Source organism: Symphalangus syndactylus, chromosome 5 (assembly GCF_028878055.3).
Source record: "Symphalangus syndactylus isolate Jambi chromosome 5, NHGRI_mSymSyn1-v2.1_pri, whole genome shotgun sequence".
NCBI classification, from domain to species: domain Eukaryota; kingdom Metazoa; phylum Chordata; class Mammalia; order Primates; family Hylobatidae; genus Symphalangus; species Symphalangus syndactylus.
This window is the reverse complement of record NC_072427.2, coordinates 153058675-153085182: the sequence shown is the minus strand read 5'-3', so window position 1 is coordinate 153085182 and position 26508 is coordinate 153058675. Positions and strand designations below refer to the sequence as shown.

The 26508-nt window shown below is 46.2% G+C and overlaps 1 protein-coding gene and 1 pseudogene across 14 annotated transcripts in view; both read right to left on the bottom strand.

The window, feature by feature from the left end:
• CACNA2D4 (calcium voltage-gated channel auxiliary subunit alpha2delta 4) overlaps positions 1 to 26508 on the bottom strand; it is a 134815-nt gene that overhangs the window by 53378 nt on the left and 54929 nt on the right. For 11 of the 14 annotated variants that reach the window (XR_010120908.1, XR_010120910.1, XR_010120909.1 and 8 more), the window contains 7 exons: positions 14259 to 14320; positions 12696 to 12763; positions 12270 to 12362; positions 10292 to 10337; positions 10119 to 10216; positions 8072 to 8165; positions 692 to 787 (listed from right to left, as the gene is read on the bottom strand). Coding sequence is in view for 10 of the 14 variants with exons in the window: in XM_063639856.1 (XP_063495926.1) it covers positions 692 to 787; positions 8072 to 8165; positions 10119 to 10216; positions 10292 to 10337; positions 12270 to 12362; positions 12696 to 12763; positions 14259 to 14320 (557 nt within the window). In the remaining 4 variants the exon portion in view is untranslated. The remainder of the gene's footprint in view (positions 1 to 691; positions 788 to 8071; positions 8166 to 10118; positions 10217 to 10291; positions 10338 to 12269; positions 12363 to 12695; positions 12764 to 14258; positions 14321 to 26508) is intronic. The other 3 variants (XM_063639859.1, XM_063639862.1, XM_055281130.2) reach the window with 1 other exon arrangement.
• LOC129481964 (lysosome-associated membrane glycoprotein 1-like) lies at positions 17991 to 23857 on the bottom strand (annotated as a pseudogene).

The window sequence follows — 26508 nt, the reverse complement described above, 5'->3', positions numbered from 1 at the left end:
TTTAGCAGCATCCCTGGCCTCCACCCACTAGATGCCAGTAGGAAGCTCTCTGCCTCCCACAGTGTGACAACCAAAAGTGTCTCCAGACATTGCTGAATGTCACAAAATCACCCCCAGTTGAACATTCCTGGTGTGGAGGCCTAAGCCTTCCATGGCCTACAGGGAGTTGGGCCTGGACTCCTACCAGGTAGAGTAAGAGACCACAAATCTCCCACACGAAGGTGGGAGTGGGTGGTTCATGAAGGCTCTGCGGGGTTAGCGCTCCACCTACCACAGGGCCCCAGCAGCACCTCCTCTCCCCTTAGGAGTGGGGAAAAGAGACACAGTCAGAAGATTCAGCCTGTCACACAGAGACCAGCCCAGAGAGGAAAGCAGTTTCGGCTTTCTCCCTTAGAGATTCCTCTAGGTGGATTCTCCTACAAACCCTCAACTTCAAAGCCTCTCCCTGACTGGTCCAGCCTCCATCCTGTCCTAGGGGCCCACCACCAGGATGTGTGAGCCTCTGTGGAAGGGCTGCTTTTCCCACTGTCCCAATCTGTCAATCCCGATACTTCTGCTCTGCTGGGCTCCCAGGGGTCCAGCATGCTGGAGACCCCGTGCCAGTCCACCCACGGCCCAGGAACACACCATGGGACTCTGGCCCTCTCCGCCCTTCAGGGATTGCCCTCCCGGGGTGGCCGGCCCAACCCACCTGTCGGAGACCTTCTCGGAGCCCACGAACAAGCTGCTTCTCAGGACGCCAGCCCGGGTGCCCAGGAAGGCCATGTCCACCAGCTGCTCGGACTCTCTGTGAGGGAGACAGAGCGGGAACAGTCACCACGTGGCTGTGGCAAAAGCTTGAGGGAGACCTGCAGGGGTTTAAGGGCTTCTCCTTGCTCCTGCCTGGCCTGGCTCAGGGGAGACTTTCCAGAAAGGCTGGGTTCCTGGGAAGGGGCCGGGACACGCTCCCTGCTGGCATCCACGGTGCACATCAGGTTTCAGGCCCGGCTTCTGGGCAGTGAAGTGGAGCCCTGGGCCTCTGCCTCTGCCCCGGCGGATCTAGCTCTTAATTTGTTCTCTTGGCTTTTGGGGAGTTCGATCTAGAAGATGGAACTTGGAAGGGAGATTCTGTCCTGGGACCTAAGGAACAGGAACTTCTCATGCCCAGCACGTACCTGGCACCTCCTGGTCTTACAGCCCTCCACATCCTTCCCTTATTACTGAAATGTGAAGGGAGGGGGAGCAGGCACTGTCTACACCCACCCAGGAGAAGTCCCGACAGATCTCATAACCTTGCCGTCGAGACTTGAGAGAAGACAGACGCATGAGCTAGTTGGCGTCACAGATCTCCCTCCAGTCTCAAAGCCACAATACTTTGACCAGGGTGGGAAGTCATCTCTTTTAACCCAGATGACATTCTTGTCTTTGGCACAGTGGAGAGGAGGCTGTTACCTAGTTCCTCTCTATGCCCAAGGGTGTGTGCTATAGTGAGCATACAAAGTAGGCAATCCCGAAGCGCTGCCAGGCTCAGAGGCTGGACTGTGGGGGTCTCCCTCATGGATAGACCCTGCAGTGTCTATGGATGGTACCTGGGACTGGAGTAAGGTCTGGAAAATCACTGAGGGAAAGGTCTCCCCCACCTACTCCCGTCCTGTAGCCAGGGGGCTTGTACAGGGTGTGCACGGGGGTCATAGGACTTGAGCCACACAGAGCCCTGCTGCAGACCTGAGTCAGACTCTCTGGGGACAGGGCCTAAGCTCCTGTTTATCCCTAAAGCTTCCTGATTCAATTCTCTGTTCAAAAGCAGAGAGAATGGGCTAATGGCTTTCACTACGCATAATACGGCTTCAACAATCACCAACCTGGGGCTGGTCTCAATTCAGCCACTGCCTCCTCCAACCCCTCAACTAGATTATTTTGAAGCAAATCCCAGATATTTCATGGGTAAATATTTTAATTTATACAATCAAAATATAAATAACTTTTTAAAAAGAACTTCGATGCCATTATTACACCTTAAAAAAACCTGACGATTCATTAATATGATCAGATAATCCAGTCGCCTCATGAATTTTTTTAAGTTTGGCTGAATCAGAATCTGCCTAAGGCTCATGCATGGCAACTGGTATTTCTTATTTGTCTGTCTGTCTCTCTCTGTCTTTATTCAGATATCATTCAAATACCATCCAATTCACCCACCTAAAGTGTGTGATTCAATAGTTTTTAATGTATTCATAGAGTTGTGTGACCATCATCACTGTGAATTTTAGAACATTTTCATCACCCCAGAAAGAAACCCCATAACCATTAGCAGTCATCTTTGGCCTCTTTTAACCTGATTCCCTTTCTCTCTCCACTCTCCCTCTCCCCTTCTCGTTTCCTTGCAATTGATGTGTGGAACAAACAGAGCGACAAAGGGCGCTTGCCTGTGGGGATTCTCCGGTTCTGGCCTTGGCGGACTGCCACCGTGGGGTGCTCTTCAGCCTGCTCTGTGTCCCCTTGTGTCCCCTGCATTGCCTGTCAACTGGCCGTGAGACCTCAGGGCCTGACCGGGTTCCGGTTTGTGTTTTTACAAGGCTGTTCTTCACAAGAGGCACACACTCTGATTGATTAGGGCATGAAAAATACATGCATTCTTTTGTTTCTTATTTTATTTTTACCTGAAATATCTGTATAAAGGAAAAACTTCTCCTCATCAATATTTAGTTATCCTGAAGTACAACTTTTATAGAAGAGGCAGGGTAAATAATTTATTCTTTTTGTTTCTTTGTTAGGTTTTAGAATGATGAGTTGTTTTCCTAACAATCTTCCAAAGATGGCCAATGAGGTTTTTTCCCAGTATCATTATGAACCCAAGTATTTTAACATATTTCATATGTTTTAACCCATTGCAGTTATTATTATTATTTTTATTTTTATTTAAAGACAGGTTCTCACTACATTGCCCAGGCTGGTCTTGAACTCCTGGGCTCAAATGATCCTCTCGCCTGAGCCTCCCATGAGGCTAGGATTACAGCCGTGCCTCCACAGCTAGCTCCTGCTGTGATTATAATTACTTTTGCTGCTCTCATCCACCTTTGGCCAGTGAGAGCCTCCTCCAGCTGGCTCTGGGGTCCCTTGGGCACAATATCATTTGTCTTTGGTAACTTCTTGCTTCCTCGTATGACAAGATGTTCCAGGTTCATTGTGCATATTTCCTGCCCTGTCCTGGAATCAGACATTTCTTCTAGGAGCACGGGCTCATTTTAATGAAGACTAACATTGAAAATCCAAAGTCTGGGGTTGGGGCACTCACTGCGGTGGGCCCTTTCAGGGGAGACAGCTAGGATATCCTTTTAATTTCTTTAAGAGAAATACATCATGAGTTCAAATTGATATTTCTAATTCAAATTTAGCATTCCATCTAACCTTAACTTCTTCGATTTTTGAAATTTGCATATCTCTTTTCTTTTTTGCTGAAGATCTTGGTTCTTAACGACATTAATATAATACGATTTGCTCTCTCTATTCAGAATAACAATGCCAATACTATTTCTAGCAATGTGATTACTGAGGACTACTTAACATTTTATTTATTTAGTGTTTACAATTCTAAAGCCCCTTGAAAGAATTCCCGTATGTTCGATTATTTAATGAACTTGATATATGGCTAGGTTTAGCTGTTTCATTTGCTTTCAATTACTACAGGTTACTTTTTAAAATTTAATTTTGTTTTATAATTAGATAAAGCATTTACATGGTTCCAAAGTCAATATGGAGAATAAGGCCTATTCAGGGGAGTCTGTCTCTGTATCCATCTCCTTGTTCCTTCACTCTTCCTGTAGGTAACCTGACTTTGGGTTCCTTGTTCCACTAAAAACTACGTGTGTGTATGTGTACAGACATATATGCATGTACATTTATATGTACATTTGTGAAAGTAATTATGAAAATATATTTGTATTTTCTCTTTCTAGATAAGCAGTGGAGATATTATTCATACTTTTTTCATTACTGAAGATTATTTCATAGTGGCAGTATATAGAGATATTCTAATTTTTCACAGCTGCATAGAATTCCATTATGTGGATCCACCACGATTTATGTAACTAGGCTCCCACTGATGAACGTTTGGCTGTTTCCAATCTTCTACTGTTATTAAAGGTGCTATAATGAGCAGCTCATAGGTACTTTTTTTCATATTTTTGCCAGTGTATCTTTGGGATAAGGTTCCTAGAAGTGAGGTTGCTGGGTCAAAGTGTAAAAGTACATGAAATTGTGCTAGATGTCATCAAATTCCCCTCGATGGGGTTTGAAACATTTCGTATCTCACCCACAATCTACGAGTGCCTGACTCCCCACAGTTCTGCCAACAGCGCGTGCTGACGAGCTCAGGTGGCTTTCAGTCTGAGGGGCGAGAAGTCCAATCCGGGCATAGTTGTCATTTGCATTGAAGATTACAGGTTAGGTTGAGCATTTTTTTCTTTATATTTTAGGACTATTTGAATTATTCTTCTAAGGACTATTTGCATTTTTCCTCTGAACTGTTCATATTTCTTGACTACTCTCCCTCTAAGATAGTTGGCCTCTTAAGTCTCAATTTTCGAAGTCCTTTATCGTGAATACATAATATATAGAGTAACCCTTTATCTGTTTTATAAGTTGCAAACGCCTTTCCAGTTTGTAATTTCTATTTTTACCTTGCTCATGTTTTTATTTCTGCCATAGAAACATTTTTTTTTCTTTTTTTTAAAAAAAGATGAGGTTGCCCAGGCATGGTGGCTCACACCTGTAATCCTAGCACTTTGGGAGGCTGAGGCGTGGGGATCATGAGGTCAGGAGATGGAGACCATCCTGGCTAACACGGTGAAACCCCGTCTCTACTAAAAATACAAAAAATTAGCCGGGCATGGTGGCGGGCGCCTGTAGTCCCAGCTACTCGGGAGGCTGAGGCAGGAGAATGGTGTGAACCTGGGAGGCGGAGCTTGCAGTGAGCTGAGATCGTGCCACTGCACTCCAGCCTGGGCGACAGAGTGAGACTCCGTCTCAAAAAAAAAAATAAAAAAAAATATATGAGGTCTTGCTCTGTTGCCCAGGCAGGAGTGTGGTGACATGACCATGCCTCATTGCAGCCTCCACCTCCTGGGCTCAAGTGATCCTCCCACCTCAGCCTCCTGAGTGGCTGGGACTACAGGTGTGCACCACCACATTTGGCTAAGTTATTATTATTTTTATTTTAGAGATGGGGTCTTGTCGTTTTTCCCAGGCTGGTCTTGAACTTCCAGGCTCAAGTGATCCTCCCACCTGAGCCTCCTGAGTGGCTGGGACTACAGGCACGAGCCACTACACCCGACCACAGAAACATTTTTAATGTTGTTAAATTTATCCGTCATTCCTTTATTGCTTCTGAATTTTGAGTCATTGTTGGGAAAGGTTTCCCCACTCCTAGATTTTAGAGCAATTGGCTCATGTTTTCCTTTAGTATTTATATGGTTTCATTTTTTACATTTGAATCTGAGTCATTTGGACTTTGTCCAGGTGTATGGTGTGAGAAAAGAACACAATTTTATCATTCTCCATATGGCTCTCAAACCGGTTATTTAAAAATCCATCTTTCCTTCATTGATTTGACAGGATGCCTCTGTCACAGACTAAATCTTCACATGCATTTAGATGAGTTTCTGGATTTCCTTTTCTGTTCCTGTGGTCTGCCTGCCTTTTCTTGTGCCAATACCATACTTTATAAATCTCAGAGGCTTTGTCATGTGTTTTAATATCTTGGTAGGCCCAACCTCCCTTCTTTGCTTTTTTTGCTCTGTGTGTGTGTGTGTGTTTTGTTTTTAGAGATCTCCTGGTTATTCTTGTTAGTTCTTCTAAATGAACTTGATAATCAGTTTATCTAGATGCAGAAAAAGACTGATGGTGTTTTCATTGGGGTTAACATTAACTTAGGGAGGATTAATATCTTTATGATGTTGAAGTCTCCTATCCAAAAACACCGTCTTTCCATGTGTTCCAGCCTCTACTTTTGTGTTTTCAGGAGTGTTTCATAATTTTCCTTATATAGGTTTTTGAACAGTTCTTATAGTTGATGTCATATGTTCTTGTAGTCTTATAACTTTATCATGTATTATTGCTTGCCTTTTAAAATAAGCCTTCTCATATCTTCTATCTTTTTTTGTGTGTAGATAAAGGCTATTAATTTTTGAATGTTGATATTATAACCTGCTACTTTACTAAATTCTCTCATTGGGTATAGTAATTTTCTTATTAATTCTTCTGGGGTTTCCAGATATATAAGTATGTCATCTTTAAACAGAGACAATTTTACTTCTTTCTTTCCAATTCTAATTGCCTCTGCTTGCTTTCTCTTGTCTAATTCCTTCTGGCCTTGTTAAATAGCAATGGGGAAGTAGGCATGCTTGTCTTGTTCCTGTCTTTAGTGAGAGAGCCTCTAGCCCCATTAAGATGTTACTTTCATGCTTAGGTCAATTTTAATTTTACTGAGTGGCTTTAATGAAAAAGAATGGTATGGCTGGGCATGGTGGCTCATGCCTGTAATCCCAACACTTTGGGAGGCTGAGGTGGGAGGGTTGTTTGAGGCCAGGAGTTCAAGACCAGCCTGAGCAACATAGAGAGACCCCATCTCTACAACATTTTTTAAAATGAATGAATATTAATATTTATTTAATGGCTTTTCTATATCTTTGGAAATGGTTATGTATTTTTTTCTCCTTAACTGTATGCTATTTTATATTAACTTCCTAGGAAGTCTTTTCTGAAGCATGCTCTGGTTAAGAATATTTCCTTCTCAATATTTCTCCACATTGAAAATCATCTCTGAGTCATCTCTGAGGTTGGAAAGATGAAGATGGTGCCCCTCTCCAAACCTATTTGCTCCAGCCCTCTGTAGAAGGCACAACAGTGCAGGGTTTAAGAGTCTGGGCGCGGGAGTGAGGCTGCCTGCTGTTGATTCCAGCTCTGCCACTTTCGAGGCGTATGACCTCAGGCATGTTGCTTGATCTCACTATGCTTTGGTTTCCTCATCTGTCAAATGGCAGTAATGAGAGCTCCTGTGTGGGTGAGGACTGCTGTGAGGATCAAATGGGTTATATACACTAAGCACTCAGAACAGTGCCTGGCCCACTAGATTCTCTTTCTTTCTTTATTCTAATTTTGTATAGGTCATATATTCATATGGTTCAAAATTACACCAACATGTTAGACAGGGTGAAAAGTGTCCCTTCCATCCCTGTTTCAGTTACCCGTTTTCCAACCAGAAACAGCTAGTGAGGAACGTTTCCTGAGTAGCCTTGCATAGATAGTATATAGATCATAGATGTTATCTGTATAATCCACACAAATACTATGGCACCCCCTTTTTACAGAAAAGGTAGCGTACTATACTAGGTAGAATGGTAGCATTCCACATCTTGCTTTTTTCAATAGGAGACTGCCCCTGTAAAATTCTGTAGGTGTTTTTTATTAAGTGTTTTTTATTAGGATAGCACTAAAAAACTAATTTTTAATTTTCTAGTATCTAATTACGTGCTAAAATTTATTGACTGTCTAGGGGAGGTTTGACATCTTCACAATGTTGAATCTTCCTATTCAGGAGCAAGGCATGACCCACTGTGACCTTAACCTCATTAATACCTTACTCTGCCCCCCAGCACTCATGGGCACACACATGCCCTACACTCACACTCACATGCCACTCATCTTCTTTCTACCAGGCCACTAAACACAACAGTACCAGGAGAAGACCAGCAAAGGGAGCGAGGATTTCTAAGGGGCTGGGAAAACCGAGGTCAAGTTCATTGGCACCATGACCTTACCTGCTGGAAACCTATTTGAACTGCTCTTTGGCCAGGGGCATTTTGGCCAATGAAGTCTCATGGCTGGAGTCCAACCCAGAGAAAGGAGCTGTTGGAATGGGACTACCCTGGGGTGGGGATTTAGTCCAGTGCCCAGGGGGACCTCCACTTGATCTTAGGCCACAGGACATGGGTTCTCTCCTGAGCCACCAGCCAGATGGTAAGAGGGGTCCCAACTTAGCCAAGGGGATTCTGGGTGCTGGTTGGGGCCTGGGAACCTGGGAACCTGGACCTACTCAGAGATGTTGAGGGCCAGCGCTGTCCAGTAGGCTTCCATGGGGGCTGTCACCACTGCGTCAAACAGCACCTCCCGGACCAGCTCCTCGTCACCTGGGTGCAAAACATCAGGGGACCAGGCCACATGCTTCCTCCATGCTCATGAACACAAATCTCCCACCCTAAGTTCAGGGAGAAGATGTGCTTCCTGAACGTGTCTATGGGACATGTAAAACTATCTCTGTGAGCTTGAGGGAGCTGCCTCACCTCTGTCTGTCTTCATTTTCTCAACTCCAAAAAATATGTCAGTACAACAGCTTGATATCTGAGGCTCTTTCCAATTGTAACATCCGACGAACTTAGGAGACCCTCGGTGACCTCAGGTTGGATCTTCCCAGTCTCCCCCATCTCAACTCTTCCTCATCTGCTTCTTAATCATCCAGACACCTTGGCCTTTGGTCAGTTATGTGAATTTTGTTGTTGTTGTTGAGATGGAGTCTCATTCTGTTGCCCAGGCTGGAGTACAGTGACATGATCTTGGCTCACTTCAACCTCCACCTCCCAGGTTTAAGCAATTGTCCTGCCTCAGCATCCCAAGTAGCTGGGACCACAGGTGCATACCACCATGCCTGGCTAATTTTTATATTTTTTGTAGAGGCAAGGTTTCACTATGTTGGCCAGGCTGATCTAGAACTCCTGACCTCAAGTGATCTGCTCACCTTGGCCTCCCAAAGTGCTGGCATTACAGGTGTGAGCCACTGCCCCTGGCCAGTTCTGTGAATTTGACCTTGCCAAGCTCCTCCTTGCCTCAGAGCCCCTATACATGCTGTTTCCCTTGATCTGGATGTCCTTTTTCCCAGTCTTTGCATGGAGGCTCTTTCTTTTTCCTCTCTCATTTAAAAAATTTATTTATCTTTGTTGAGGTACAGTCACATAAAATGAAACTGACCAGTTTAAAGTATGCAATTCAGTCAGTAGCATTTAGTACATTCACAATGTTGTACAACCACCACCTCTATTTAGTTCCAAAATATTTTTGTCACCTCCCAAAGGAGATCCTCCTCACCTTGGTGAGGAGGTATCACAAAAGAGCCACCCAAGTGGCTTAGCAGGATCTCCTTTAAAGCAGGCCTATTTCTCTCCCCTACAGCATCCTGTTCATGGCGCTTATCACAATTTATAACAACGTATATCTATATATGTAGGCTTATTTGCTTATCACCTGGCTTCTCCACGAGAATGTAAGCTCCATGAGAGCAACGGCCTTGTCTGGGTTATCTCTGTAGCTCCAATGCCTACCCCAGGGCCTGACACAGGGTGCAAACTCAGTACAGATTTGTTGATGAAATGAATAAATAAGTGCCCTGTTGGGTTGGCATGGGAGGCAGTCTTCTTATGGGGGTGACAATTATGTGACAGGATGACCTGCTCTTTCTTCCAAAGAGGAAGGAGGAGGAGCAAGCTGAGGATGTGGCCTAATGAGCTCACCACTTGCATTAGTGCAGGTGAGAAGGCCATGTGACCATGGAGCAGGGAATGAAGTGTCACAGCTGCAGGACAAGGAGCACCTGGGGCTCCTAGACCTGGAAGAGGTGAGCAAGGTTAGCCTGAGGAACTGGTTTAGAAAATACAGCCCACAGGCTTTGAGTCATCTGGCCAAATGCTCCCCTTGTGGAGATGAGGACTTCTGGTGAAGAGTGGCAGCCATTTGCCCAGTGGTCCACTTCTAGACAGTGGTAGGGAAAAAGCTGACAGACTCTAAATGGTGCTTTCTTCTGACCCTTAACAGAACTTGGTGGATAGAGGCTGAAAAAGATCCCAGTCCCTGACCTGGGGATCCATACATGTCACCACAGTTCCAAGGGTACTTAAATACCAGCTCAGCCCTGTGGCAAGGCTGGCTATGCCTTTTTCTTTGGGAATCTCCCTGTTCGATCTAAGCCATCCATGTGCTACTGGGATAGGGCTGTGCAGCAGCCTCCCCCTGCCTTCCCACCTCTCCTGGCAAAGTCCTGAGCTTCAGGGCCCCAGAGGAAAAGCTCGCCTCAGTGGGTGGCCAGCACTCACACTCCAGGTCTGGGTCCTTCCTGGTGAGGAAGCGGATCACGGCCTCTAGCTGGCTGAGCTTCCGGTGGTCCGGGTCAATATCCGTGATGCAGTAGATCCTGAAACCCAGGAAAGGCAGTGTTATCTCAAAATATTCCACCTGTCTCCCTCCCATTTTTTTACTCCTCACTTACCAGTCACTGGCCAGGGCCAGGTCTGGGTGAAGCAAGTCGTGCAGGCCTGAAACCAGAGTCCACATTCAGGGTGATGCTCCCCCACTGCCATGAGGGTGTGTGTCCCAATTGTAGAAACACCCACCCAGTGAGTTTCTAAAGGAAGGGACTGGGGTCTGTTCTTTCTTGGTCTTAGCTCAGAGTAGGAGATTAACCAACAGAACATGGCTAAGTCTGCACAGGTCCCACCTCCTGAAATGCTTTCTTCTCATTGTTTCATGTCCAAATCCTACCCCTTCTTCAAGGTTCGGGGCAAATGCCATGCCTTCAATGAGCTGCCCAGCCAGTGGGAGCATTTTCTCCTCTTGCAGACCTCATGCCCCTCCTCCCCATCCAGGTTGGATTTGGGTTATTACGGGCATGTAATAACCTTGTGCTTCTGCCAGACAGCAGCTCCCTGAGGAAGCTGCATCTTGTTCCTCCTAGCGTCTCCCTCAAAGGCAGGTGATACTTTGAAACCAGTGATTTTGGCTTCATTGGCTTCATCCCCAGGATGGGCCCTGTATGTTTTGTGGCCTCTCACCTAGCACAGAGCCAGCCTGACCTCATGCTCAGTATGTGCTGTTGACTGAAAGAACGAAGAGCTGATGCTCCATGGCACCTACTCAGAGCTAAGAAATGAACAGGTGCTCCACTGAGGGTAAGTCCAGGGAGGGGATGACAGAAAGGCCAGTGGGGCATCTGTGGAGCCTCACCAGGGCTGCTGCTCTGATGTAGACACAGGGCAAGCAGCTGGAAGGGGAGCTCCCTTGCCCACAGAAGCCCAGGAGACTCTGGGATTCCAAGCCCCTGACCACTGGAATGTCTCACTCCCAGGAGTGGGTATAAGACAGCACCCTCTGTCTCCTGGAGGAGTGCACCCTGGGAATATCTGGGCAGAGGAAGAAATGTGTAGGAAGAAGGAAGAAGGCACGGTGGAGGACTAGGGGATGATGGGGAACAGAGGAGAGTGCCCCAGCACTAGGATCTGTGCTGTGGAAGGGCAGACACAGCTTCCAGGTGAGCACACAGCTAGTGCCTGACTCAGTCGAGGTGCAGGAGAGGGGATCTACCAGGGGCAGCTCCCAGACAGGTGACAGCTAAGCTGGGGCCTGAGAGTGGGTCAAAGTGTGCTGGGATAGGAGGGCACTCCAGGGCAGAGCAAAGCAGCCAGGAGGAGCAGGCCCATCAGCAGTGATGTGGGCAGACTTGGCATTTCTAGGAAGATCCCTCTGGCTGAAGCTCAGAGAAGAAAGGAGTCAGGGAGACCAGTTGGAGGCTACTGTGGTTGTCCACGAGAGAGGTGACAATGACCAGGATGGTTGCAGGAAGGTGGGGTGATGAGATGTACTCAGCAGATAGCAGAGGGTAGTATGTGGGTGTTAAACAGAAAGTGGCCACCTCTTCCAGGGGTTCCTGGGATATCTGTGACCCGAGATAGGTTTTGGTCTCCTAAGGTGATTGGGCCACAGTAAGTCACGGGCAGGAGGGACGCGGTGAGTGGGGCTCTTCTCTCCTGGACTCCACCGCTGTTCTCTGCCATCTCACTTTGGTTCGCATCCCATAAGCTCTGGGTATGGGCTGAATTGTGTCCCCCAAAAGATATGTTGAAGTCCTGACCTGTGAATGTGACCTTCTTTGGAAATAGGGTCTTGGCAGAAGTAATCAAATTAAGATGAGATCACTAAGATTGGCCCTGATCCCATATGAGTGGTGTCCTTATAAGAAGAGATGATGGAGGCAGTGAGAGGCAGCTGAGGGGAGAAGGCCACGGGATCAGGGAGCAGAGACTGATGTGTTGCAGCTGCAAGATGAGGAGCACCTGAGGCTCCTAGACCTGGAAGAGGTGAGCGAGGATTCCCCTGGAGGCTTTGTGGGGAGCACGGCCTTTCCAACACCTGACTTGGGACTTCCAGCCTCCCGAACCGTGAAGGAATACATGTCTGCTGTTTTAGGATACCATGTTTACGGCACTTTGTGCTGGGAGCCTCAGCAAATGAATACAGGCTTCCCTCCTCTTTCCGGCCTCCTTTCTCATCACCTTTGCAGTCACCTGGCAGGGAAATTTCAGCTTTGAGCTTTGTTTAAAAAACATACCGCCTTGATGGACCTCCCAGTCCAGCAAGGCCTCCCGGAACCTAGCAGTGCGGTTGACAGGCCTCAGGCTCTGCTGGTTTGACAACTGACCCACAGATCCTGCATGCCCCGGGAGCCAGGGACACACACGCCCCTCTCCACCTGGCAGCATTGTTCTGAGAGGTTGCTCTGGATCCTGGGAGCAGGGAGGCTGTCACACTGGCTCTGGTTGGGGTTGGCCCTGCCCAGTGTCCCATGAGAGCCCATTATTTTCTGCTTAACTGTCCCTCAGCCCCTGGTACCGACCCACCTTCTTCCACAGACGTGTTCCCCAGAAGGATGTATTCTCCGTGGCCCCGGGACAGCACCACCCCCAAACTGTGGGGAGAGAAGAGAACGCACTCATTCAGCAGCAGCAGATGGCGGCCTGTCTCCCGGGCCTCGTCCTTGCCCTCACCAACAGTAGGTATATGGGCTTTTTGTACCCACGATGAGTGGTATGCTCCTCAGGCCCCCTTCTTTGCCTCTGGCCTCACAGCCATCCCCTCCAGAACGGAGGCAGTGCTTCCAATTTCCCAACAGCCTTCCTTCCTAAGCAGGACCCTGGCCATTCTGTAGACCAAGAGCCCTCTCAGCTCCCATTTTCATCAAGGGACATCCTGAACCTCACAGGCATCCCCTGAAATGTAGAACAGTCTCTCTGTTTCACAGGGGGTCCCACAAATAGGAGCTCCTTTTCCCACCTGGTGAGTCCTGCTGTGCCTTCCTCTCCTTGGCTGAACATCGGTTTTGAGCCTTGGCTGAATATCTGACTTTCTTGGGGAACTTTAAAAGATGCAAGTGTATGGGCTCTACTCCCAGAAATTCTGATTAAATTGGTCTGGCCAGCCTGGGCAACACAGCAAGACCCCAACTATAAAAATTTTTTTTTAATCAAAAAATTAGTGGGGTGTGGTGGCACACTCCTCTACTGTCCCAGGTGCTCGGGAGGCTGAGGTGGGAGGATTGCTTGAGCCCGGGAGGTGGAGGCTGTAGTAAGCTGTTTGTGCCACGGCACTTCAGCCTGGGAGACAGAGTCAGATCCTGTCTCAAAAAAAAAATGGTTTTGGATGAAGCCTGGGCAGTAGCAACTTCACATAATTCCTCACGTATTCCAGTGAGCAGTCAGGGCCGGGAACCAGGGCTTTATGGAGAAATCAGGTAATTCAGAGGTAATGGCCGCTTGTTTCCTAATCTGCCTAATACGTAGAGCCAAATATTTCTACAGTTGCATGGAAACTGAGATCTTCCAATTTGATCCTCTCACTGCTTTAGGATCTTAACTGGATGATATCACTTAATCTTCACAACATCACCAAGAAGCAGCTGTTATTGTTACCCCCATTTTACACATCGAAATCTAAGGCACAGAGAAGTTAAGTGAAACTCAAAGCCTGTTAACAGAGTTGTAGGAGGCAGAGGTGACGCATCAGTAAAGCAGGGAGTGCTGGACCTCAGAGCCTCTTCTCAGAGACAGGGCTAACTGCCTTCGGGGAAATGGCCTGTTAAGGCAGCTTGGCTGATGGACACTGATGAACAGTGAAATAACAACAGCATCTGAAGGGGCTTGCCTGGGGCTCACAGGAGCATAGCACAGACCATACACTTGACCAAGCTTACACAGCCTCTAAATGGTAGAGCCGGGGTTCACGTCCAGGCAGTTTGGCTCTGGAACCTGCATTCTAGGCTACACTGGCAAAGCAGGTCTAGACCTCAAGTTTCCTGAATGCTGACCTGGGTCTTTTGCTATTACCACAAAATTGCCAACTAAATATGAGTTGCTGGTATTCATGTTCAACCCTCACCCCCTGCAAATAAAGCCCGTGTCCCTCACCTGAAAGGGGTGTCGCTGATGTCCGTGAAGAAGTAGTCATTGGTCAGGAAAAGAACTCGCTTCTGAAAGAGTAGATAAGGAAAGAGTGTTCACGCAGAGAAGAGTGGCCCCCAGCCCCCACCTCCTCCCAGGGCTCTTGGGGTCTTCATCATCACTGTACAGTCCCCCCACCTTCTTGTCTCCTCCCTGACCACCCCCTACGCACCTCATCCTAGTGACACCCATAGGCAGATCCTCTCAAGGTGCAGCAAAATGCAGCCCTTTGGGGCATGGCCTGGATTTCAGGATCAAGGTCTGGACCTGCACTGCCCATCACAATAGTCCCTAAGCAGCATTGAGCACTTGAAATGTGTGGCCAAGGAACTGAATTTTCAGATTTTAGTTGACATAAATTTAAACTTAGTTAGCAAATGTGGCTAGTGGCTATATTGGGCAGTGCTGATGTAATCTGTGACTCTATGGTTCCCAGAGGGTTGAGGTTGGGGCTGTCAGTGTGTGCTAAGAACTTCTGGAGCCCATGTATACATACACAATCCACTTAAACCTCCTTGCCCTCAAAGACGCCCAGGGAGAAGGGGTGCACCATTCTCCCTCCACTGTCATTCATGCCTGGCCCATGGGACCCTTTCACAACTTCCTTTTCCTTTTAGAGCTGCCATCTTTTAGCCTTGGTTTACTTTGTATAAACTAGGGCATCATGTAGTACAAAAGTGGCTAAGGGCATGGCTGGGCTTAGATGAACCAGGATTGAAGCCCAGCTCAGCCACTTTCGACTTGTGTGCTCTTGAGCAAGTTACTTCACTTAGTGTTCTCATCTGTAAATCAGGATTGTCCATGGCCTCTCTTGCACAAGGCTGCCGTGACGGTGCATTCGGGGTGCTGAGGTTCTGTGGATTGTCCTGTCCATCACACAATTTCATGTCATTGGGAAAGCCACATTTTGTAGTTGGCCCAGGACTTGTTCTTATTCCCTTTACTTCTTTCTGACTTTCCTTCTTTGATTTTGGAAATTGGAGTGAGGTGTCAGAAGGGACACAGAGAAAGAGGACGGCAACAAAAGCCTTGCTTTCTCTAGGAAATTGGCTTTATGCCAAATCAGAATGCACCATTCACAAAACTGGACCCATCCCCTGGCCATGCCCTCCGGCTCCTCTGCCTAGTCAGACCCTCTCTGTAGCTTCTCTCTATTGCAGCGGTCGTGGGATGTCCTGGAAGATGTCTTGGGGGAGTCAGGTGCCCTGTGCTCCAAGGAGCAGCTGGCTTGAGTGTCAGAACTGGAGATCATCTTTTTATTTTTACCTTTTTTTTTTTTTTTGAGACGGAGTCTCCCTCTTGTCACCGAGGCTGGAGTGCAATGGCGTGATCTTGACTCACTGCAACCTCCGCCTCCTGGGTTCAAGCAATTCTCCTGCCTCAGCCTCCAGAGTAGCTGGGATTACAGGCATGCGCCACCACACCCAGCTAATTTTTGTATTATTAGTAGAGATGGGGTTTCACCATGTTGGCCAGGCTGGTCTCAAACTCCTGACCTCAGGTGATCTGCCTGCCTCGGCCTCCCAAAGTGCTGGGGTTACAGGCGTGAGCCACCGTGCTTGGCCTATCTTTTTTTTTAATTGAAGAAAAGGGTGGAATGCACAGATCTTACATGTATTACCTAATTAGCTTCGATACATGTATCCAGCCATGTGATTACCACCCTGTCAAGACACAGAACAGCCTCTCCAGTCTCTCTGCCTACCCCTTCTGGTCCATCCCATCCCACTCCTTCACAGGCAAACTCTGCTCTGGATTCTGTCACCATAGATTGGTTTTTCCTATTCTTATAGTATGACACACACAAAAATTGTGTCTGGCTTCTTTTGTTCAAAATAATGTTTTCAGCGTCTGTCTATATTGCTGTGTGTCCAGTAGTTTGTTCCTTTCTGCTGCTGAGTAGTATCCCAGTGTGTGGACACAGCCCAGTATGCTTCTACACTCACTGATTGATGGATATTTTGGTATATTTCGGTTGTTCCTCCTTTGGGGCTACAATGAATAAAGCTACCATAAATATCCTGGGACATATGTTTGCGTTTCTCTTGGTAAAAACCTAGGAGTGGAATCTGGATCACATGGTAAATGTATGTTTACCTTTATAAGAAAACTGCCAATTTCCCAAGGGTGTTTTGCCATTTTATACTCCTATTAGCAACGTCTGAGAGTTCCAATTTCTCCACATCGCTGCCAATATTTGGTGTTATTAGTCTTTTAAATTTTAGCCACTATAGAGAAGGTGAACTGGAATCTTACAGTTTTTTTCTTTTTTTTTTTTGACAGTCTCACTCTGTCGCCAGGCTCTCACTGCAGCCTCAGCCTCCCCGGTTCAAGCAATTCTCATGCCTTAGCCCTTGAGTAGCTGGCACTACAGGCACACACCACCATGCCTAACTAATTTTTGTATTTTTAGTAGAGATGGGGTTTCGTTATGTTGGCCAGGCTGGTCTTGAACTCCTGGCCTCAAGTGATCTGCCCACCTCGGCTTCCCAAAGTGTTGGGATTAGAGGCATGAGCCGCCGTGCCCGGCTACATCTTGTAGTTTTGATTTGCATTTCACTGATGACTAATAATGTTGAGCATGTTTGCACAGCTTCCTTTATGAAGTGTCTGCTCAGTATTCTGAGCATTTTTTATTGGGCTTTAGTCGTTTTGTTATTGCTTTGTAGGAGTTCTTTATGTATTTTGGATACAAGTCTGTCTGCTTTTTCATTTTCTTACTGGTGCCTTTTGAGGAGCAGAACTTTTATTTTCAATGAAGTCTAGTTTATCAAACTTTACTTCATGTTTAGTGCTTTCTGTGTTTTTGTCTAGGAAATCTTTGCATATCCTCAGGTTGAGATTTCCCCTATTTTTTCTTGTAAAAGCTTTACAGTTTTAGCTTTTACATTGAGGGTTATGATTCATCAGATTAGTTTTTGTACGTGGTGTGAGCTATGGCTCAATGTTTCCCCTCCTCCATACATTTATTCAGTTGTTCTAGGACCATCTGTTGAAAAGACTGCCTTGCTCCAATGCCACTCCAAGGCGTCTTGATTGAAAAATCAATTGATAATATATGTGTGGGCTATTTCTGGGTTCTCTATTCAGGTCATTGACCCATTTGTCTATTCTTTGGTCAGTACCACCCAGCTTGGTTATTGTAGCTTTACAGTAAGTTTTGAAATCAGATACTGTGAATTGTCCAAATTTGTTCTTCTATTTCAAGATAATTTTGCCTATTCTAGGTCCTCTGCATTTTCACATAAATTTTAGAACCAGCTTGTCTGTTTCTAGAAGTCTGTTCAAATTTTGATCGGATTGCGTTTAATCTATAGATCAATTTGGGAAGAATGAATGTGTTAACAATACTGATCTTAACCCATAAACAGAATTATATCTTTCTATATTTACTTTTTTCTTTGATATTCTTTCAGCGATGTTTTGTAGTTTTCAGTGAAGAGGTCATATATACGTTTGTTAAATTTATTCCTAAGTATTTTATGTTATTTGATGCTATTGTCATTGGAGCTTTAAAATATTTCATTTTCTTTTTTTTTCTTGCTTTTTTGAAGAAAGAGACTTTTCATTAGCATTGTTACAGGCAATGCATTCTGTGAGCTGGTCCTGTGTACAACCCTCCCAAGCCACAGCAGACACATGAGTAGAGAGTATCTATCTAATATTGTACACAGCGCAGAAACAGGATCACCCTGAATGTCAACAGAAGACTGAAAATCACTTTACAAAAAAAAAAAAAACACTCATTTTCATATTTTAAAAAGTGCCAGCCCTTGAGCGGCAGAGTTTCGGAAATGTGGGAGGACATACCACCAGGTGCCTTCGCTGGAACGAGGCCGCCAGCCGTGTGTGGCCGGGCCCATCCTGTCCAAAGATAAATGTTTGCAGTGCTTCAGCTCATCTTTAAAAGGCGGCCAGGCCCGTTTATCTTTGGAGTTCTTCTGTCTTAGGATTTTCCCTGTCTACTGTTTGTAATTTCATGAGCACGGCAGCCTAACAGTGAGCCGACCTGGCCGGGCGCGGTGGCTCACGCTTGTAATCCCAGCACTTTGGGAGGCCAAGGCGGGCGGATCGCGAGGTCAGGAGATCGAGACCACGGTGAAACCCCGTCTCTACTAAAAATACAAAAAATTAGCCGGCCGTGGTGGCGGGCGCCTGTAGTCCCAGCTACTCGGAGAGGCTGAGGCAGGAGAATGGCGTGAACCCGGGAGGCGGAGCTTGCAGTGAGCCGAGATCGCGCCACTGTAAAACAGTGAGCCGACCTTCAGGCTCCTAAGCGTGAAGGCCGGAGATGTTCCCTTTGAGTGCAGCAAAGAATGAGGAAACCAACCCTCGACATTCTAAAGTCGAATGACAATGGAGCCAGTGCCAATTTTGAGAGGCACTCCCACCCTCCCTTAGAGTTCTATTTTGGTAAATACGAATGTTTAACCAGTTAGCAAAATATTTAACCCAGCTAGCAAAATTAACACCGTCATTTCCATAGTTACTGTGCTGTGTATGGCAAATGCTGCAGGATGAACATCACATTTGATGAAGCGCATTTGAGAAACGTTTGCCAGAAAGTGTGCCTCCGCCTCAGGACCCCGAGCCCAGGGAGATGAACAGGGACCCCTGCAGCTCTGTGCCTGCTGCCGTGCGGGTGACTCCTCTTCCTGCCGACAAGGTGGGCGATGAGAACGAGGAGGACCAGTCCCAAGAGGGCGCCGCCGACGGCGATGGGGATCAGCGTATTATTCTCGCCCAGCAGTCGCTCCTCCGCAGATCCGAACTGGTTGCCTTCCACCTTGAAAGCCTGGCCCCACCCTGGGAATATGTTGATTGAAAACGGCTTCGTGCCGCGGACACGCTCCGCTCCGGCTGTAGGAATTGCCGATCGCTACCTGCAATGCTCGCAGGGAGTCGTTGGCAGCTTTAAAAGTGGGGTCTCCGGCGTCAGGAAGAGTCGTATTCGACTGCATTCCTCGTAGGAAAATCCGGCTAGAACCTGCATTCATCCCAAACTGGAAGCCCAGGACCGTGCTGCCCTCGCTGCGCCGCTCCCGGGTCTCCAGCTGGGCGCCGCGCTCCCGCTGGCTGAGGTCTTGCCCAGGTTGATGTTGAACAGTCTTGGCACCGTCCTGTGGTCCCTCCTCTCTGGGTGAGGTTCAGCCGCAGTCCCGCGCTGGCCGGCAGGCAGGTCCCGTGGGTGCCGCTCACGCTGTACCTGTCCACGGAGGGGAGAAGGGGCTCTTGGCGCCGTGGCGGGGAAGGCGCGTCTTGCTCACGGCGCGTCTCTCCTTTGCTGAAGCTGCTGTTGGAAATCTAGGCCTGGATGGGGTACCGCGGAGCCTGACGGTCTCGCTGTTCATGCGGACCTGGGTGCCTTGATAGCTGGTAGAGATTCCACAGTCTTGATTTCCTTGGAGCTTGCACTGAGGAAAAGGTGTGTGTCCGACAAGTTGCAAACAAAACTCATGAGCTGGACGCTGTCACGTGTTGCATTTCTTGTGAAATGGAAGGTCGTGTCTGTCTTCCTCCAAAACCAATCACGAGCCTGGGGTCGGAAGTGTTCTCTTTACCACAAGAGCCACTGCCAAGCACTTCTGCATTGGATGGCAGGTCAAAGGTCACGTTCTTAGAGCCACTCTTAGAGTCATAGTTCATCGAGAAGGCGGCGGAGATGCTGGCCATTATGCAGGCTGTCCCGTTGCCCTTTTTCACCGCATCCACTGCGGATGCACCATGCACGAGGACCAGCAGCAGCAGCACCAGGGGCAGCCGGGGGCTCCACCCGAGGCAGCCCCGGCGGCAGGCGGCGAGTGGAGCTGGGGTGTGGGGAGCCGGGGGCGGGGAGGCGGTTGTGGGGCACTGGCCCGAAGGACAGTGGCGTTCCTGGACCAAAAATATTCCATTTTCTGTTTGCTGCTATATATGCAAACAAAATTAATTTTTATAAAATTGTGTTCTGTGAACTTGCTAAACTTACCTATTAGTTCTAGTGTTTGTTTTGTAGATTCTTGGGATGTTCTACAGAAACAATAATTTTGTCCATGAACAAAGGCAGTTTACTTCTTCATTCCTTGTCTTTGTGCATTTTATTTTGTTTTCTTGCCTTACTGCAGTGGCTTGGACCTACAGTGCAAGGCTGAATAGAAGTGGTGAGAAGTCCTCCTTGCCTTGTTCTCAATTTTAGGGTAAGAGTGTTCAATATTTTACCATCAAAAGTTAGCTGCAGGTTTTTCATAGATGCCTTTCATCAGAAGAAAGAAGTTTCTTTCTGTTCTTAGTTAAATTTTGTCAAATGCTCTTTTAGCATCTATTGAGATTACCCTCTATCTTTTCTTTTTTATTCTGTTAATGTAATAAATTGCACTGACTGATTAATTTTTTCAATGTCAAATTAACTTTAAATTTTTGAGATAACTCTGCTACGTGCTATTGTTGCCATATAATTTACACTTACATATATTACAAACCCCACAATGCAACATCAAAACTTTTGCTTTAAATAGTCAGTTGTCTTTTTTAGAAATTAAGAGAATAAATAAAATATAGTCTTTTATGAACCCATGTTATTTATCATTTCCAGTATGGTTGATTCTCTCCTGTAGACCTCCAGTTGATGTCACTTTATTTCAGCCTAAAGAATTTTCTGAAGCATTTTTGCTGCTGGTCTTGATAGTAATGAAATCTCTGTTTCCTTTTATCTGAAAATGTCTTTTTTTTTTTTTTTTGGAGACATACTCTCACTCTGTTGCCCAAGCTGGAGTGCAGTGGCATGATCACAGCTCACTGCAGCCTCAACCTCCTGGACTCAGGTGATTCTCCTGCCTCAGTCTCCTGAGTAGCTGGGACTACAAGTGCATGCCACCACACCTGGCTAATTTTTTTTTTTTTTGTATTTTTTTGTAGAGATGGGGTCTCCCTATGTTGTCCAGGCTGGTCACGAACTCCTGGGCTCAAGTGATCCTCCTACCTTGGCCTCCCAAAGCGCTGGAAGCGCTCACACCCAAAGGTGTGAGCTACTGCCCCGGCCTGAAAATGTCCTTATTGAAGACATGATCCTTATTTTTGAACTGTATTTTCTCTTTCTACAGAAATTTGAGCTGACAGTTTTTTCTTCTCTTGGTACTTTAACGATGTTACTTTGTTGGTTCTTATATACAGCAGTCTTATTGTTTCCCTTTATGTAATGCATCTTTTTTCCTTTAGCTTTTTTGAAGATTTTCTCTTACCTTTGAATTTTAGTAGCTGAACTATGAAGTACCCAGGTGTGGTTCTCTTTGTCTTTTTATCCTGCTTGGGGTTTGCTGAGATTCTTGGATCTGTAGATTGCTGGTTTATATCAAATTCAGGACATTTTTGACAATCAGTTTTTCAAATATGCTTTTTTCTGCTTGAGTTTTTCTCCTTTCCTTCTAGGGCTCCAAGAACATGTAATTAGACCACTTGACACCATCTCACAGGTGGCTGAAGTTCTGTTTCTTTCTCTTTTTCCCCATTATCCCCCTGTTTTTTAAATTGGATAATTTCTACTGATCCATCTTTAACTTCACTGTCCCTTTATTCTACAACCTGCTGGTAAGCCCATCCAGTAAAGCTTTCATTTCAGATATGGTACTTTTTGGTTTTAAAGTTCTCATTTGGAAGCATAAGAAACAAAAGCTAAAATAGAAAGTGGCTAGAAACCTTCTGCATAGCAAACAATCAATAAAATGAAATGGCAACCTATGGATTGGGAGAAAATATTTGCACATTTTATAAGGGACATAAAAATCTTATAAAATATATGGTTTGCAAATATTTTATAATATCCAAGATATATAAGGAACCCACACAACTCAACAGCAAAAAATAAATAAAATAAAAATAACACCCCACACATCCAAATAATCTGATTTAAATATGGACCTGAATAGACCTTTCTCAAAAGGAGACATAAAATGGCCAACAGGTATATGAAAAGCTGCTTAACATCACTGATCATCAGAGAAATGCAAACCCAAACCACAATGAGATGCCACCTCATACCTCTTAGGATGGCTTTTACCAAAAAGACAAGAAATAAGTGTAGACAAGGGTGTGAAGAAACGGGAACCTTTGTATACTGTTGGTGGGAATGTAGGTTGGTGCAACCACTGTGGAAAACAATATGGAGGCCCCTAAAAGAAATGAAAAGTAGAACTGCCATGTGACCCAGGAGTCCGACTTCCAGGCATATACCCAAGGGAAAGGACATCACCACCTCATAAAGATATCTGCACTTCCATGTTCATTGCACCATTGATAGCCAAGATATTGAAACAACTGAAGTATCTGTTGATGGATGCATAAATAAATTGTGGTGCATATAAACACAAAGGAATATTATTCAGCGTTAACAAAGAAGGAGATTCTGCCATTTGCTACAACATGGATGAACCTAGAGGACATTATGCTAAGTGAAATCAGCCAGACACAGAAAAAAATGCTGCGTGATCTCACTTATATGTGGAATCTAAAATAAAAATGGAATACATAGAAACAGAGAAAAATGGTGATTACTAGCGGCAGGGGAAGGCACAGTGGGAGGCAGGGAATGAGAAAATGTTGGTCAAAGGGTATCAAGTTGCGGTTATCTAGGATGACTAAGGCTAGAGCTCTAACGTACAACATAAGGACTAGAGTTCATTGTGTTGTATTGTATTGTATACTGGAAACTGGCCAAGAGCATAGAGTTTAGGTGAACTTGCCACACATACGCTAAAGCAAAGGTAACTATGTGAGATGATGGGTATGCTACTTTGCTTGACTGTAGTCACCTCTTCACTTTGTATATCAAGGTTAAGCACAGTTGGCCCTCCATATCCACAGGTTCCACATCCCTGGATTCGATCAATTGTGGATCAAAAAGTATTCCAGAAAAAAGGATAGTTGCATCTGTACAGAATATGTACAGACTTTTTCTTGTCATTATCCCTTAAACAATACAGTGTAGCTATCTACATAGCATTTACACTGTATTAGGTTTTATAAGTAATCTGGAGATGATTTAATGTATTAGGGAAGACTGTGTAGATTACACATAAATCTACACCATTTAATAGAAGGGCCTGGGGCATCCATGGATTTTGGTGTCTTTGGGGTGTCCTGGTCCAATCCCCATGGATGCTGAGGGACGACTGCCTATCACGTTGTGCACCTTAAATATACACAATCAAAAAGCAAGTCTAAAGCAAGAAAAAAATTCCTGTTTGGTTTTTATAATGATTTTGTACTGTGTCAAATTAGCTAAGCTGGAACTACACTTCCAGACTCAATGCCCAGTGTAGTTTCAAGTCAGGGTTAGCCAAAGAGAAACGTGTGTGAGATTTGCAGACGGAAGTGCAGCAGTAGCCGTTTTGCACATTGAAGTCCGCACAGAATACTAGGCTCTGCCACTCTTTGCTGTAACCTACTGCCGTGCTTTCTTGGCATGGGCCACAGCCAGATTCAAAGCCACCTGCTGCTGCTGGCTCTCCTCCTTCAGTTTCCCTGAGATCTAACCTGGTGAGGATGCAGCCCCTTGTGGAGGGCACTGGCTCCGTCTGCAGGTCATCTGCCATCCTTATGGATAGAGTTGGTGAGTGACAGATGTGGGTTTCAGTTTGTTTTCACGGATTCCTGTTTTTCCTCTTGAGTTCCAGTTCGTTCTTGCTTTCTTCCACATCTCATCCAGCTTTCCTTCCCAACTGCTGGTCCTGCTGACCTACAATGACTTCGAGCTCACCACTGGATGCAGACACCAGCTTTCCATAGATTTCATCACCAGCTCCCACAATTTCGTAAGGTCTAATCCCTACAATAAAATCCTACGTTCATATCACTCATAGGGGCTCTGTTCTTTGACCAAGTCCTAACCATTTCTCCGCTGAGATTCTCCATCTATTCCCTCATTATGAACATCTTTTCCTTTACACAGTTACAATGTCTGCACTAAAGTCATTCTAACAGCTGGGTCATAACAATTTTTATTATATACTGGATATTTGAGGGGTAGGCTGTAGATACTCTTGCCTTCCTTTGAAGAGTGTTTTTATATGAAGCAGTAGTTAAATGATGGGCTGATAAGAACTGAGCATGTAGAGGCTTCAATTCACATTTTGTTTGGGTGGGCCTGTCTCAGCTTTGTCTTTAGGCCTAGGGTGAATCTCTTGGCCTTGGGACAGTCTTTACTCCTAAGGTATAGTTCTTCTGTGCTTTCAAAGGAAATCCTGAGGTGTTTACCAAGCCCCTCCACCTGTGTGACTCACACTCCAAACTGTCCCTACTACATGTGCAAGAGCTGAGATCCCGTGTTGAGATCCTGCTCTGGAATCCTGCTTTCGGCTTTCCAGTGTTGCATTCCACTGGGGCGCTTCGAGGCTCCCCTGTTTGCAGGGCTCAGGAGTCAGCCAGGAATTTGAGGGGAGTTTGTAAACAGATTTGGGGTCTAGCCTCCCTGCGGCTCGCTGCTTCTGGGCTAGCCCTCCTCATTTCCAGACACTCTGGAAATGCAAATTCTGTTCTCTGACACTTCACGGTGACAACTGCAGCCTTCTGCTTGAATTCTAGCTGTTGCGCTCCAGACAGACTGGGGGGTGCCCTTTGGGAAAAAGAGCCATCGAAACGCGTATCGCACCCAATGCAGTTCTCTGGATTCAAGAGTTGTTGCTGCCTGCTTTTGGTCACTTCCAAGTGCCTTTCCATTTTTGTTTTTTGTATTTTGTTCAGAGTTTATAATTGTTATCTGCTGAAGGGTGAGTCTAGTCAAGCTACAACTTACTCAAATGAACTTTGAGGTCACCTTTTAAGGCTGAAGTAAAAAGAAGAGAGAAGGGGTGTAGGGGGTTGGGAGGGGGTCTGTGAATTCTATTAACAGAAAGAGAGAGCGAGAGGTCTGGAAGATGAGGCTGGGAGTAAAGAGGTATCAGAGCAATCTTCTCCTTTAATAGACTGACTCCTTCTGCTGGACAAAAATGTGAGGGGGAGAGAGAGAAAGAGAGTGTAAGAGCACGTCACAGAGTACTCTAGCCCTGTGTTCCTGAAATCCAGGGTGCAGGGATTCAAGGGCACTGGAGGAACACGAGGCGAAGCTGTTCTGCATGCCAGCCGCTGGTGTGTGTATATACATGTGTGTTGCTGGTATGTGTGTATGCACATGTTGCTGGTGTGTGTGTATGTGTGTGCTGCTGTTGTGTGCATATGTACACATGTGTGTTGCTGGTGTGTGTACACATGTGTGCTGCTGGTGGGTGCATGTGTACACGTGTGTTGCCGGTGTGTGTACACGTGTGTGCTGCTGGTATGTGTGTGTACACATGTGCTGCTGGTGTGTGTACACGTGTGCCACTGGTGTGTGTGTACACCTGTATGTTGCTGGTGTGTACATGTGTGCTGCTAGTGTGTGCATATGTACATGTGTGTTGCTGATGTGTGTGTGTACGTGTGCCACTGATGTGTGCATGTGTACACGTGTGTGCTGGTGTGTGTGTACATTTGTGTTGCTGGTGTATGTGTGTACACATGTATGCTGCTGGTGTGTGCATGTGTACACGTGTTACTGGTGTGTGTACACGTGTGTGCTGCTGGTAGGTGTGTACGCATGTGCTGCTGGTGTGTGTGTACACGTGTGTGCAACTGGCATGTGTGTACAATACACGTGTGCCACTGGTGTGTGTATGTACATGTGTGCTGCTGGTGTGTGTGCATATTCACGCACGGACTCCAGTCAGTGCAGTTAATTTGGAAGAACCCAGAGGCTAGGAAGGAACACTCTGCCCCTTCTCTCCCCCATTGCTAATTATTGTTTGAAATGATCAAAAACGAGAATGACAGAACGCGTCCTAGGTTAGACTCCAGGACACTTTGCTCTTCTGCTTGCTTCTTTTAAACTTGTGTCCGAGGATGTCTGGCCAGCATGCTGCTGATGGGTTAGAAATTGTGGCACCTGTTACTGGTCTGCAATTTGGGACAAAACCCCTGCCATCAAAGTGGCAAATGGGAGGCCCGCCAGCCAAAGCTGGGCTTCTTACGAGTTTAACATCCTAGATATTGGCCCAGGTTGTGTTTTTAACATTTTTGGAATTAGTTGCACATGTTTTAAACATAGATCTTAGCCGTCTCCTGAAGGTGGTGTGTGTTCTCTTCAGTTTGCCACAGTTCCCAGAACCCCCTGCACAGAGGCCTGTCTGCTTCTCTTATTTGTATTTATTAACGAATACAAGTTTGGCCCCAC